The sequence below is a fragment of the Amblyomma americanum genome, chromosome 2 (genome assembly GCF_052857255.1).
Source record: "Amblyomma americanum isolate KBUSLIRL-KWMA chromosome 2, ASM5285725v1, whole genome shotgun sequence".
Lineage (NCBI taxonomy): Eukaryota > Metazoa > Arthropoda > Arachnida > Ixodida > Ixodidae > Amblyomma > Amblyomma americanum.
In genome coordinates, this window is record NC_135498.1 from 56,251,668 (window position 1) to 56,264,423 (window position 12,756).

Here is a 12,756-nt window from a genome sequence, read left to right on the forward strand (position 1 = left end):
TCCACCTTCTCTTTACCCCTTAAGCTGAGTACCCCAAAACTTACAGAGGAGGATGAGGCGAAGTGCGTCTCGATTTAGACCTTACCTTGTTTTTCTTAAGCCATCATCATCAACCTGACTACGCACACTGCAGGACAAAGGCGACTCCCACATCTCTCCAATTAACCCTGCCAAGTACTACACCAGGGTGGCCAAATTCTGTTCTGCTGAGGGAGTGCATTGTCGGTTCTGATCACCGAGATCAGGCCACACCCCAGGCTTTGTTATACTATTCCATCGACTCGAGGATTTTTTCTTTTATTCTGTAGAGAATTGCACGGCACCGGGAAGGAGGATGTTCTACCTATGCGCCATCGCTGCCACTTGGAGCTGGCATTTGCTGATTATTCATATCCATTTTATACTCAATACATTTATTCAAAATATTATATTCAATGTATTACATGAATATATGTAGATTTAACTATACTCATATTTTATAAGAGACCTTGCGAAAAGCCCGTAAATACTATCGCACTTCATGCCCATGAGTACGCTCAGACACTGCCCTTTCGTAAGCTGCCCCAACAGTACTCTTCCCTCGGGGCCATGTTCCCTGGCCATCCTGTTCCGCCCTGACGTGCCTGGCTTGCGTGGCACCAACGGGACTACCTGCTAGCTTTCGCGCGGCAATCTATGGATGCCATAATAACGTGGTTCCTCCTCTCCTCCTGTGTCAAAACGTTAGTACCCCCCCCCCCCCTCCCAACCCCCTGAAAGAAAGAAATATATAAAAAAATTTGGCTGCGCCCTTGCCCGCCTAGTTGCCGTTGGGGGCATTTCAACCGACCCGCGCTCCGACGCATGCACCGCGCGGTCTCCGTGCGAGTGGGTGTACCTGGACCCTTGCCTCGGTGAGTCGCGTCCTCTGGGCCAGCTCCTCGCGCGTGTAGATGTCCGGGTACTGGGTTCTCTCGAACGCCTTCTCCAGCTCGTCCAGCTGCGACGCCGTGAAGGTGGTGCGCGAGCGGCGCTGCTTGCGCTTCAGCGTCAGCCCCGGCTCGGCCGTCGAGTCGCCGCCGCACTCGCCGTCCGAGAACGAGTCCAGGCTGCACTCGCCGCCGGAGAGACGCGAGCCTGCGCACGCGACAGCGCCTCTCGTGAGACACGCGGCGCATGCGCTGCATACGCAAAGACACACTGTGCAGTCACTGCACGGAAGGGCCTCCAGACTGCCGCGACCCCTGGACACTCGCTATCAACCTCAACAACTTCATGGCTGTCGCGGCCTGAGGTCTGCGGCAGAAGAAGCGCCCTTTCGGCATTCCGGAAACTGTTCCAGCCTTTGCAATCCCTCTTCCTCCGCAGCGCTGCCAAGCTAAAATCATTGCGTAAATGGAAAAATAACATTTTTGACAACTTTTCACTTTTGACTACATTTTTTTTACCACGAACATTACGCCGAACCATGTGTATGGAAAAGCGAACGAGGTATATCCTTGCAATGTACTCAGTGAAGCATGTAACTGTTATTTAGCGAGTATACGTGATTGAAACTGAATGGCAACGATGACGAGAGAAACTCCCAGTGTTTAATTCTGCCGTTCCCCTGAAGAATTGGCAGCGGTAATTAACTATTGTCGTACCCATGCCACAATGTGTGTCCACTGCCAAGACCACCCGGTTCACTTCACCACACATGGTACCAACTAGAGTGCGCCCACTGCTTGACCCACATGTTCCTTACAGCTTCGACCTGCATGACCCACGGCACCGGCCCACGTATCCAGGCGGTTCAAACCCATATGGCCTCCAGCCTACGTATTTCATACGACTCCACCCAAACGCCACTTACAGATCCGGCCCCGCCTATCCCATACCTCTCTGGCCGACATATCCCTCATGTCACATTTGCTGTGGAATACGTCACCTGCAGCTTCGGCCCACATATCCCAGATGGCACGACATATGCATTGTATATTTTTGGTATCTGCCTCTCCTGCTTGGACAGTATTTGATCCACAGTATGCGATAATAATATTATAGAGTTTATAAAGACATTATTTCGGCTCACGCTCACGCTTCACTTATGGCTCCGGCCCACACATCTCATATGGCCCTAGATAACTGTGCCACGGCTCTGAACCACATGTCACCTTTGGCTGTGGCCTTCATGTCACCAGCGGCTTCTGCCCACCTGTCCCATACAGCTCCTGCTCGCATATCTCATACAGCTCCTGCTCACATACCCATACGGCTCTGGTGCGCATGTCACTACGGCTCCGACCCACATGTCCCTTACGCATCCAGTTCACGTATCACTTAATGCTCTGGCCCACATATCCCATACGGTTCTGGCCCACGTCTACCGCTCCGGACCACATGTGATTGAAACCTCAGACCCACCTAGATAAGATTCCTTTGATCTGCAGGGAAACGCAAAAACATTTAGCAGCATTATGTTCTGTGGTGACGCCGCTTATCGCTATCCCCGCTTATCCAGTAATGCACCTTTATTAGGTCGGCTCTTCGAAGAGTTTCAATACATTTTTTCCACCCTCGGCATTGTGATTACTGGGTTGGCTTGGCGCCGCATTTAAAGGAATGGACAGAAAGCGCGATTAAAATCCAGGGTCTGGCACAGAGTCGCGAAGCAGAGACGCATCTCCGCGCCAGATACCCGAGACGGGGCGGCTCTCGTGCAGCGGGCGAATCTCTCCTCCGCTCTCTCTCTTTACGGCGCTCATCATTTAATTACGCGCACGCGGCGGGAAGGGAGAACTAGTTAAAAGACTCGGCGGCCAGTGTGTCCTTCCCGGAGCGGCACTACACAACATACGCCGCCGCCCGAGGAGCGCGCGCGCCGCGTCGCGATTAATGACGGACCCCGCGGCGGGGGCGTCACGAGTTGACCCCACGGCCTCTATACCGTACCCCCTCCCTCCTGCCCCCTGTACCCCCTTTCGCGCCCCGACGTCGCCTCGTGCGTGATACAACCACGGGGATACTCCCTTGTTCGCCGTCGCGCCGCCGGCTGATGATGCCTCGAGTCTGCCCCAAAAGCGGCTTCCTCTGTATGCGGACGCGGCGGGGAGGATAGCTGGCTGGACAAGTTGGCTGCTGTGTCAGACACTCCCGAAACGTTTAGAGAAGGCAGGAAGAGGCAAGAGAAAGCTAACTGTACCAGCGGTATACTTCCCATATAGAGAGGGAAGCGACGGCTGGCAGAGGACGTGGACAGGTAATGGTATGAGAAATTGTAGAGCGCTGCCTTTTTTTAGCGAACTTGGTTGATTATAGTGATAATGATCCTGACGAGAAAAAAAAAACCGCCGCGGTGGCTCAGTGGTTAGGGCGCTCGGCTACTGATCAGGAGTTCCCGGGTTCGAACCCGACCGCGGCGGCTGCGTTTTTATGGAGGAGAAACGCTAAGGAGCCCGTGTGCTGTGCGATGTCAGTGCATGTTAGAGATCCCCAGGTGGTCGAAATTATTCCGGAGCCTTCCACTACGTCACCTCTTTCTTCTTTCACTATCTCTTTTATCCGTTCCCTCACGGCGCGGTTCGGGTGACCACCGAGACATGTGAGACAGTTACTGTGCCTTTTCCTTTCCCCCAAAACCAGTTATTATGTTGTTATTATTATTATTAACGAAAAAAAGTACACATATAATCGAACCTTGTTCTGACGAAACGGTTTATAACTCAGTAATGAATATAACGAAGTAATGATGATGACTCTGCTATGTGTTGCATAACAATAATATTCACGTATATGTAGCGGCATACACCCACTTTGTGAAAAAAGGGAGGATGACAGCCTCGTTCTTTCCTATCTGTCTGCTCAGAGCGCAATCGCATCACCGCACGCAGCCCGATGGAAGTTTCACCCGAAGTGGGCAGTGTGCTGTTTATTGCGCTATCTTGGGCAAGTTAAATATAAAAAGAAAAAAGATAGGGGTAACACTAGGAGACCAAAAAAGAGCTGCGTTTGTTAGAGATCAAGTTCTAGTTAACGGTATCGTAACGAAAATTAAGAGAAAGAAATTGATTCGGAAAGCTGGTCTGTTAGGGTAACAGAATGAGATCCAAGGTATGGAAAATATAGGGGCAAATTTCTGAATTTTTCATCAACAATCACTGACATACACGCGTTCTGAGTATTATAAGCCTATTCGTCACGGAATGGGCCTGCTTCGACTAAAACATATGAACCTCGAAAGGGCTTACCTCTGGTGAATGCCAAAATGCAAACGTATGAAATTCGCACGCTTGTTTCGCTCATTCCCAACAGGAATAAGATTAATAAAAGCGTACCTATTATCGCCACAGCCTCGTTGGTATCAGCGTGAGATTTTCGCTCGGCAGCCAATCTGCCGAATCGGCGCGGTTGAGGTGTCCAACGATATATGAGACAGATACTGCGCCATTTCCTTTCCCCCCAAAAAACAATTATTATTATTATTATTATTATTATTAACCTGCTGAAGATGGGTTATGCGAGACTTGCCAGACTAAGTGTTTCGCTATTACTGGCCTGAACATTTGCCCAATTGTCCCAACACCCAGTCGTCGCTCGTGATGGCGTCGTCGTTGGTCTAGTGTGGCAGATCGGAGCATGACGGTGTCTGCTGATCGATCGATGTGTCCGCCGGTCGCCGACTACGCACCGGCATGGGTCATTGTTCTGTGTGCCCTAATGTGATCGCATTTCGAAAAGAAAGAGCTCAGCGATTTCGGCAGAAATTTCATCCCTCCTTCGGAAGCGCCCTTATTACAAAGGCAGCTGGTTTTAACAAGTCTCTATCTAATCCTTCATTCTCTTTTTTTTTCTGCGTTACCACCAATAAAATCTGAAGCTTGCTCTACTTACGTTCTCGCTTAGAATATATCGTTCCTGTTTAAGCTGTCCGTGGTGTACGCTGTCTTCGCGTCAAGAAGGTGTACAGGGTCGTCCCATAGAGGGCACGTTTTTGGAAAGTGGCGTTAAATACTGGAGCCTTTAATCACTAGAGAAAGACAGTGGAAACACAGCGAAACAGTGGAGCGGACAGTGGAGGCAGTGATGGAAAATGTGAGACAGAGATTTCGCTTCTAGATAACACAGAGGAGAGTTGCTTTACTCTAGAATGTAACCAATAGCTGGCTGCTGTCTGTAACATCTCATTTCTCTGCACGGAGCCTAGGGGAACCGTGAAGAACGCGATGATGGTGGTGACGGTGGCAATGGTTTTCAAAGCCTTCATCAAATGCATTGCTTTGTTAAATGCTACGTACACCAGGTCCCTCCCAAGTAAGAACACCATAGCGCTCTTGATGCTGCCGTCAGGACGTGCTTACCGACTGGGTCCCCGAGCATGAACTTAGCCTCTCCGAGCATGTACGGCACCTCACTGAGCATGCATGGCGCCCCATAGAGCATGCATGGCGCCTCACCTGGTGCCATCTCCTTGGCGGCCAGGATGCCGTCGATGGAGTGCTTGTGCTGCAGCAGCATGGCCTTGGGGTCCTCGTCATCGTCTCGCGGTCCGCGCAGCAGCCGGCTGATGGAGGACACCGATGGGGCGCTGGCGCGCTCGCAGATACCTTCCTTGATGAGCCGGTCGCGGATCTCCCACGAGAAGATGCCCGGGTTCTCGCGCTTGTAGTCCTCAATGCGCTTCTCCACCTCGGGGGTGGCCACCCGGGGCTTGCTGCCTCCGATCACGCCCGGCCGGATGCTGCCCGTCTCCTGCGAAACGACACAGCGGCACACACTGTCACTCTCGTCAGCCTTCTGTGAACGCCCGGATGGGCAAACGCGCACTGCAGGACGCTGCGGCATGGAGTGACTCTGGCTCGCTATAGGTGCGCGTTCTGTGATACACGCGCAATGAACCGACAAACAACTACGACATGCATTGGCGCGCATGCACCTTGTTCAATGCGGATGAAGATCAACGCAAGGCAGAGTGACCTGAGCCACTTAATTTAGAGCTATAAGATGATGTGTTGACGCTGGATAATGAGCGCATTCCCACTTCTGGAGTTCGCGTAAAGGAATAAGTGCGCTGACGGTGAAAAAACCTGAGGCTTTTAGCCATGTCTCACGGTGAAGACACAGCAGCGAAATTTGCCCCCCCCCCCCCCCCCCGCCCCCTCCTTAATTGAGAAATATTACTACCAGGCCTAGTCACCAACGAGGAACGTTCACTAAAGCGGATTCCAGGAATATCGAGTATATATGGCGCTGTCATTGGCTAGGATGTAATCGCATATGGCTATGGAGTGGGCCCCGCAAAACGCTTAACGAAGGAAGCAGCCATCACCAACTCGAACTGTCGCTCGGTAGAGCAGAGCCATGTGGTTACATTACGGTGCGAAACGAAACGAAACGAAACGAAACTTGTGGGGCACTAAAGAAACGCTGGTTATAGCATAGTAATTGAGATTTGCTCTTGGCTTCGTGGTAAGGGCTTTATGGCACAGCCGGCAAATCTGCGGTGTTCCCAAGCACGTTGCGAATTGACGTTCCACGCTGAGGACGTGCAACTGCTGGCTGGCAACCAATGCAAGTTCGCAATAGAACAAAAAAAAAGCAGGAAGGGACGCAGATTCGGCTTATGGATTTCCTTGACTGTGTCCTCCTGACTGGCGGGCCTCTCATAAAAGGCGCAAAGAAGGAGGCGGGGCTCTGACACCGCTCAACCGTCGCCCTCACCTGGCCTTAGACCATTGACTCGGCGTCACCCGACCGCAGGCAGACATCCTAATCGCCCGCGTCGCATAAAGCCGCAAAGCCGCCGCAAACGCGAGTCGCGCCGAGCCATTGACACCATTGTTGGCGCGAGCCGCATTCAGAACCCCTGTGTCGAGCCGCGGCGCCCGTGCCTTTAGAAACCGTGGCGCCGCATCGAAGTTGGGTGCACCGCATCGGAAGCCGCAGAGCAAGCCTCTTCCATTGAAATTGAGAAAAGAGTAAAAAAAAAACGAAACAACGAGGCACCCAGCGCAAGCAGACTTCTCACTGATTCCCGCGCTGGAACTTGCTGAGAGAGTTCATCAAGGGAACGTACAGAAGGCGTGTGCGTACGGCTCGGCAAACACGGAAAGACTCGGTTGCAAGTAGCCGTGTACACCAAGACTTCCATTCTGGAGCGTTGGAGCGTGACCCGCGAGTCACCGGGAGCCATCGAGAGCCCCTCCTTCTTCGCCCTCTGGGAACACACACCCCTTGGTGGCGCTTGTGTGCGCGTGGGTTTCGACGGAGGCGCTACAACTCCGGCTAACGATAGCAGCACGCGGCAAAACGGCCCGCTAAAAGTGATGATGAGCTTCCATGTCTCCGCGCTAACATGGCCATTTGGAGTGCCATCTAGACGCAGGGAGTCACAAAAGAAAATAAACAGTGCGGGCCAGAGCTATGTGGTTATCTACCGTGTAATACTGAGCAAGCGAACCCCGCCCCATACTTCCTGCTGTAGCGTCTGTGTATATGTACGCTGACAGTGACGAGGACAAGTGGGGAGGGGGCGTGCTATTACTCGACGTCGTACACCCTGTCTCTAATATGCTATGCCAAAAGAAGTCGTGGAAATTCGTCTCGCGAAAGCAGCAGAGTACTGTCGTTTAGGCAGTCGCTTCGAGTAGGCTCAAGTTGGATAGAATCTTGCTTCGACTGCTCCAGAAGTCATGCCCAGAGTACGTTTGTACTCCGCCATGGCCCGAAGCACTAGACGCAGAAAAAAGCGGTAGAGAGTAAATTACGACAGAATCAAGTCGTTGGTGCATGCCTCCTAGTAATGTGCGCTGACGGTGCGCATCGCCCTGCGTGTTCTCCCCAATCACCTTCCTTCTCTTAGAGCATACACGGAAGATCGCTGGGGAGTTTTGGTGCCGTTACAAACTGCAGTTACGAGGCTGTGCACGAACTAAAAACATATCGCTGTAATGGTTCTGCTGCGCTGACAGCTTGTCTGAGCTTTCAAGCTAGAAAACAAGCGTAGCACTCCATGAAGCGCCTTTGGTCGGCCTGCAACCATCAGTTAAACAGTGAGTGTGGTCATGCACCTCATGCAGTACTAATGAGCACCGTGTAAACAATAGTTGCAGTCGGTACTAATAAAGATCGCACCCCGCACACCGTGGATAAGTTGCCGATTTTGGCGCTAAATAAGGAGCAGTATGGCGAGCCGTATCTTTTGTTTATCCTCTGTACACCGTCGAGGCATGAAAAAATGGCTCGCATTTTGGCAGCTTAGTTCACTTGTATACTGGAACCCTGACGCTGAAGGTGCAGCCAGCTCTTCAACAAACGGCTGAGCGCAATGTATAAGCCTTTATACGTGTTGCCACCCTCAGCAGGCCTTCGAGGTATACAAGAAAAGAAAGGCACTTGTGGAGACAGTTACGCTCAGAATGAACTACAACGCGGAAGCACCGATCCTACTGAGGTTTGTGCTTTACAGCAATGCACCGTCATGCGCAGCACTAAAGAAGCGGGAACAACTAACAGCTAAATCAGCACCGCTGAGTTCGCATAGCTACGCGGGAAGTGAGCCTTGGAAAGGTCTGATGTGTTGCAGGTCATAGTGAGCGCGACTGTATACGGGCTGCACTTTGAATACGAAAGTTATCAGGATGTCACTGGAGGTCTGCCTTGACAGGCGCTTTATACAAGCATATATCGCTGCCTGTTTTCTTTCACATGCAGAAATGCGTCTCGCCGCATTTAACAACAGCAGCAGGGGATAGCCTCGCCCCGAATGCGCTGCAGGTAACTGACTGCGATCGTAGCACAATAAGTCGAGCGCGGGTTCGCGCGGTATCGTGCTGCGCGGGGCCTCTTTTTTCGTTGTGCGCCGAAATCGGATTATCCCGCCAGGAGGGCGGCCTGACTTTTTCCGGTCGGCCGCGGAGAGATTACGCGGCTTTGTGCGGGTCTATATAGCTCTGTTTGGAGTTGGCGGACCGCGGCTGGCGCGGAGTGTACGTGCCTGGTAGCGGTTGAGGATCTTGGAGACGCAGCCGTGCGACACCCTGAGCTGCCGGGAGATGACGCAGGGCCTGATGCCGGCGGCCGCCATCTCGACAATCTTCAGCCGAATGTGGTTGGGCAGCGGGCGGCCGTTGATGAACACGCCGCCCAGCTGGTTGACGCGACCTTGACCTGCGATGGGGCGAAGAGGAAGTTACAGACGTTAGTGAGGGAAACGCTGACGCGACGCCCAAGAAACGCTGCCTTGTGATTCGGAATTGAAACGCGCGGCGGGTTGAGTCACAATTAAAATTTACCGGCGTGCAATTTCAGATACGACACAAAGGCCTAGTGGCTTCTCGGAAGTTTCTGCAGTAGAATAAACTTAGTTCTCGTCTGGGGTTTTACAGCGGCATTAAGCTCGCAGGCTACATATATAGCCTGTCACTGTAGCCTGACGCCGATATCCACTATTTCTGGACAAAAATTTAATATTGGAATATTGTAAGCTACTGTGACAGAAATATTGAATGTAATGGTCCATTCTTTCGATGCGTAGCAAAAAAGAAAGTTTGAACTTTTTTGAAGATAGCAAGGAAATTAATAACAAAAAATTATGCAAGCCTGCTCACGGAAGATCTGCGCATATAGTGATTGTTATACAATATATGAAAAAAATTGCGTTAATAAACTTTTTCCCGTTGACAAATGATTTTGTACAGAATTGTGGGGTACGCGTATAGCCACAGTTTTGTAGCCTGATGCCATTTAGCCTGCATCATTCCCATTTAAACCATATGCATTTCTTGGACTATCTGCTTAGAAAAAAAAATGCTGTTCAGCATGGTTTTCCTATGCAAATTTTAAAACAGGAATTCATTTATACAGCTACCTTTTCACCTCTATTTCGCTGCAGATTTTTTTTCTGTCCGTCCACACCCCGCCCAAACTCGAGAAAACAAAGCACGTGCATAATTTTCACCTGCGTGAGCAGACGACGCTGCTGCATGCGTTCACCTGGCATGCAAGCCGTAGAAGCTTATGCAAAAGGCACTTCCACATGTAATCATGTAATAGCTTGCAATGAATGCCGCATGACCAACTACAGCGCTACTAAAAACTAGCGCTAATGTTGTACACATGCTGCCGCGAGGAACAGGGAGGAAAGCAAATATTTATATAAAACACACCTTACGAGAGAGAAATTTTATCCGCTTATGAAGGCACAATACTCTCAACAGATGACCGTAAAGAGAGTCCCTGAAAACGTAGCAGCTTTTTGACGCGAAGGCCACCGTTCTGAAGGAAATCCGAAGTCGTCGTCGTTGTGAGCGAAAAATTCTCGGAGAAGCAACCTATGTGGGCCACCTAGGTCACGTGACCTTGCGGCGTTATCACAACCTGCCCACCGGATTGTGAGCAAGCTGACCAAAGCGGCAAGGTGGCAGTGAAGTAACGATTGGTCGCTGGAGATTGCTCGGGAAGATCAATAAGGACCACCGGTGGCAGCCCCTACCATCACAGGGTATTTTTCCAGTGACTCTATCGCAGGGCTGTGGTGCAGCTTTGAGCCAGGAATGGTATAAGGACTCCAAGGAATCTATGAATCTGAAGTCTAGAATGACGAATTGCGCATATATCGAAAATGATCTATTAAGGCTATCGCATCATACCATTGAAGCGGAGCTTAAGTGTCAAGTGTCCCCTTCAATTTTACAGCGATAGCTGTTAGTTGCAGTTTTGGTTTCCAAAGAAGGCAGAGCTTTAGCTGGCATGGCATTTTTAATGCAGTTTTGGTTTCCAAAGGTGGCAGAGCTTTAGCTCGCATTGCATATTTGATGCACTTTTGGTTTTCAAAGATGGCAGAGCTTTAGTTCGCATTGCATTTCAATGCAGTTTTGGTTTCCAATGATGGCAGAGCTTTAGCTCGCATTGCATTTTTAATGCAGTTTTGGTTTCCAAAGGAAGGAAAGCTTTAGCTCGCATTGCATTTTAATGCAGTTTTGGTTTCCAAAAGAAGGAGAGCTTTATCTCGTATTGCATATTTAATGCAGTTTTGGTTTTCAAAGGAAGGAGAGCTTTAGCTCGCATTGCATTTTTAATGCAGTATTGGTTTCCAAAGAAAGGAGAGCTTTAGCTCGCATTGCATTTTTAATGCAGTTTTGGTTTCCAAAGGTGGCAGAGCTTTAGATCGCATTGCATTTTTAATGCAGTTTTGATTTCCAAAGGAAGGAGAGCTTTAGCTCGCATTGCATATTTAATGCAGTTTTGGTTTCCAAAGAAAGGAGAGCTTTAGCTCGCATTGCATTTTTAATGCAGTTTTGGTTTCCAAAGGAAGGAGAGCTTTAGATCGCATTGCATTTTTAATGCAGTTTTGATTTCCAAAGGAAGGAGAGCTTTAGCTCGCATTGCATATTTAATGCAGTTTTGGTTTCCAAAGAAAGGAGAGCTTTAGCTCGCATTGCATTTTTAATGCAGTTTTGGTTTCCAAAGGAAGGAGAGCTTTAGCTCGCATTGCATTTTAATGCAGTTTTCTTTTCCAAAGGTGGCAGAGCTTTAGCTCGCATTGCATTTTTAATGCAGTTTTGGTTTCCAAAGGAAGGAGAGCTTTAGCTCGCATTGCATTTTTAATGCAGTTTTGGTTTCCAAAGGAAGGAGAGCTTTAGCTCGCATTGCATTTTTAATGCAGTTTTGGTTTCCAAAGGAAGGAGAGCTTTAGCTCGCATTGCATTTTTAATGCAGTTTTGGTTTCCAAAAGAAGGAGAGCTTTATCTCGTATTGCATATTTAATGCAGTTTTGGTTTCCAAAGGAAGGAGAGCTTTAGCTCGCATTGCATTTTTAATGCAGTTTTGGTTTCCAAAGGAAGGAGAGCTTTAGCTCGCATTGCATTTTTAATGCAGTTTTGGTTTCCAAAGGAAGGAGAGCTTTAGCTCGCATTGCATTTTTAATGCAGTTTTGGTTTCCAAAGGTGGCAGAGCTTTAGCTCGCATTGCATTTTTAATGCAGTTTTGGTTTCCAAAGGAAGGAGAGCTTTAGCTCGCATTGCATTTTTAATGCAGTGTTGGTTTCCAAAGGAAGGAGAGCTTTAGCTCGCATTGCATTTTTAATGCAGTTTTGGTTCCCAAAGGTGGCAGAGCTTTAGATCGCATTGCATTTTTAATGCAGTTTTGGTTTCCAAAGGAAGGAGAGCTTTAGCTCACATTGCATATTTAATGCAGTTTTGGTTTCCAAAGGAAGGAGAGCTTTAGCTCGCATTGCATTTTTAATGCAGTGTTGGTTTTCAAAGGAAGGAGAGCTTTAGCTCGCATTGCATTTTTAATGCAGTTTTGGTTTCCAAAGAAGGCAGAGCTTTAGCTGGCATGGCATTTTTAATGCAGTTTTGGTTTCCAAAGGAAGGAGAGCTTTAGCTCGCATTGCATTTTAATGCAGTTTTGGTTTCCAAAGGTGGCAGAGCTTTAGCTCGCATTGCATTTTTAATGCAGTTTTGGTTTCCAAAGGAAGGAGAGCTTTAGCTCGCATTGCATTTTTAATGCAGTTTTGGTTTCCAAAGGAAGGAGAGCTTTAGCTCGCATTGCATTTTTAATGCAGTTTTGGTTTCCAAAGGAAGGAGTGCTTTAGCTCGCATTGCATTTTTAATGCAGTTTTGGTTTCCAAAGGAAGGAGAGCTTTAGCTCGCATTGCATTTTTAATGCAGTTTTGGTTTCCAAAGGAAGGAGAGCTTTAGCTCGCATTGCATTTTTAATGCAGTTTTGGTTTCCAAAGGAAGGAGAGCTTTAGCTCGCATTGCATTTTTAATGCAGTTTTGGTTTCCAAAGAAGGCA

At 49.2% G+C, this 12,756-nt stretch overlaps 1 protein-coding gene across 1 annotated transcript in view; it reads right to left on the minus strand.

The window, feature by feature from the left end:
* Window positions 1-820: 820 nt before the first annotated feature.
* The window catches only part of LOC144119694 (segmentation protein paired-like), an 82,949-nt gene continuing 71,013 nt past the window's right edge, over window positions 821-12,756 (minus strand). Inside the window, exons 2-4 of the mRNA XM_077652257.1 lie at window positions 8,954-9,126; window positions 5,415-5,709; window positions 821-1,116 (exon numbers count right to left, since the gene is read on the minus strand). Coding sequence (XP_077508383.1) covers window positions 821-1,116; window positions 5,415-5,709; window positions 8,954-9,126 — 764 coding nt within the window. The remainder of the gene's footprint in view (window positions 1,117-5,414; window positions 5,710-8,953; window positions 9,127-12,756) is intronic.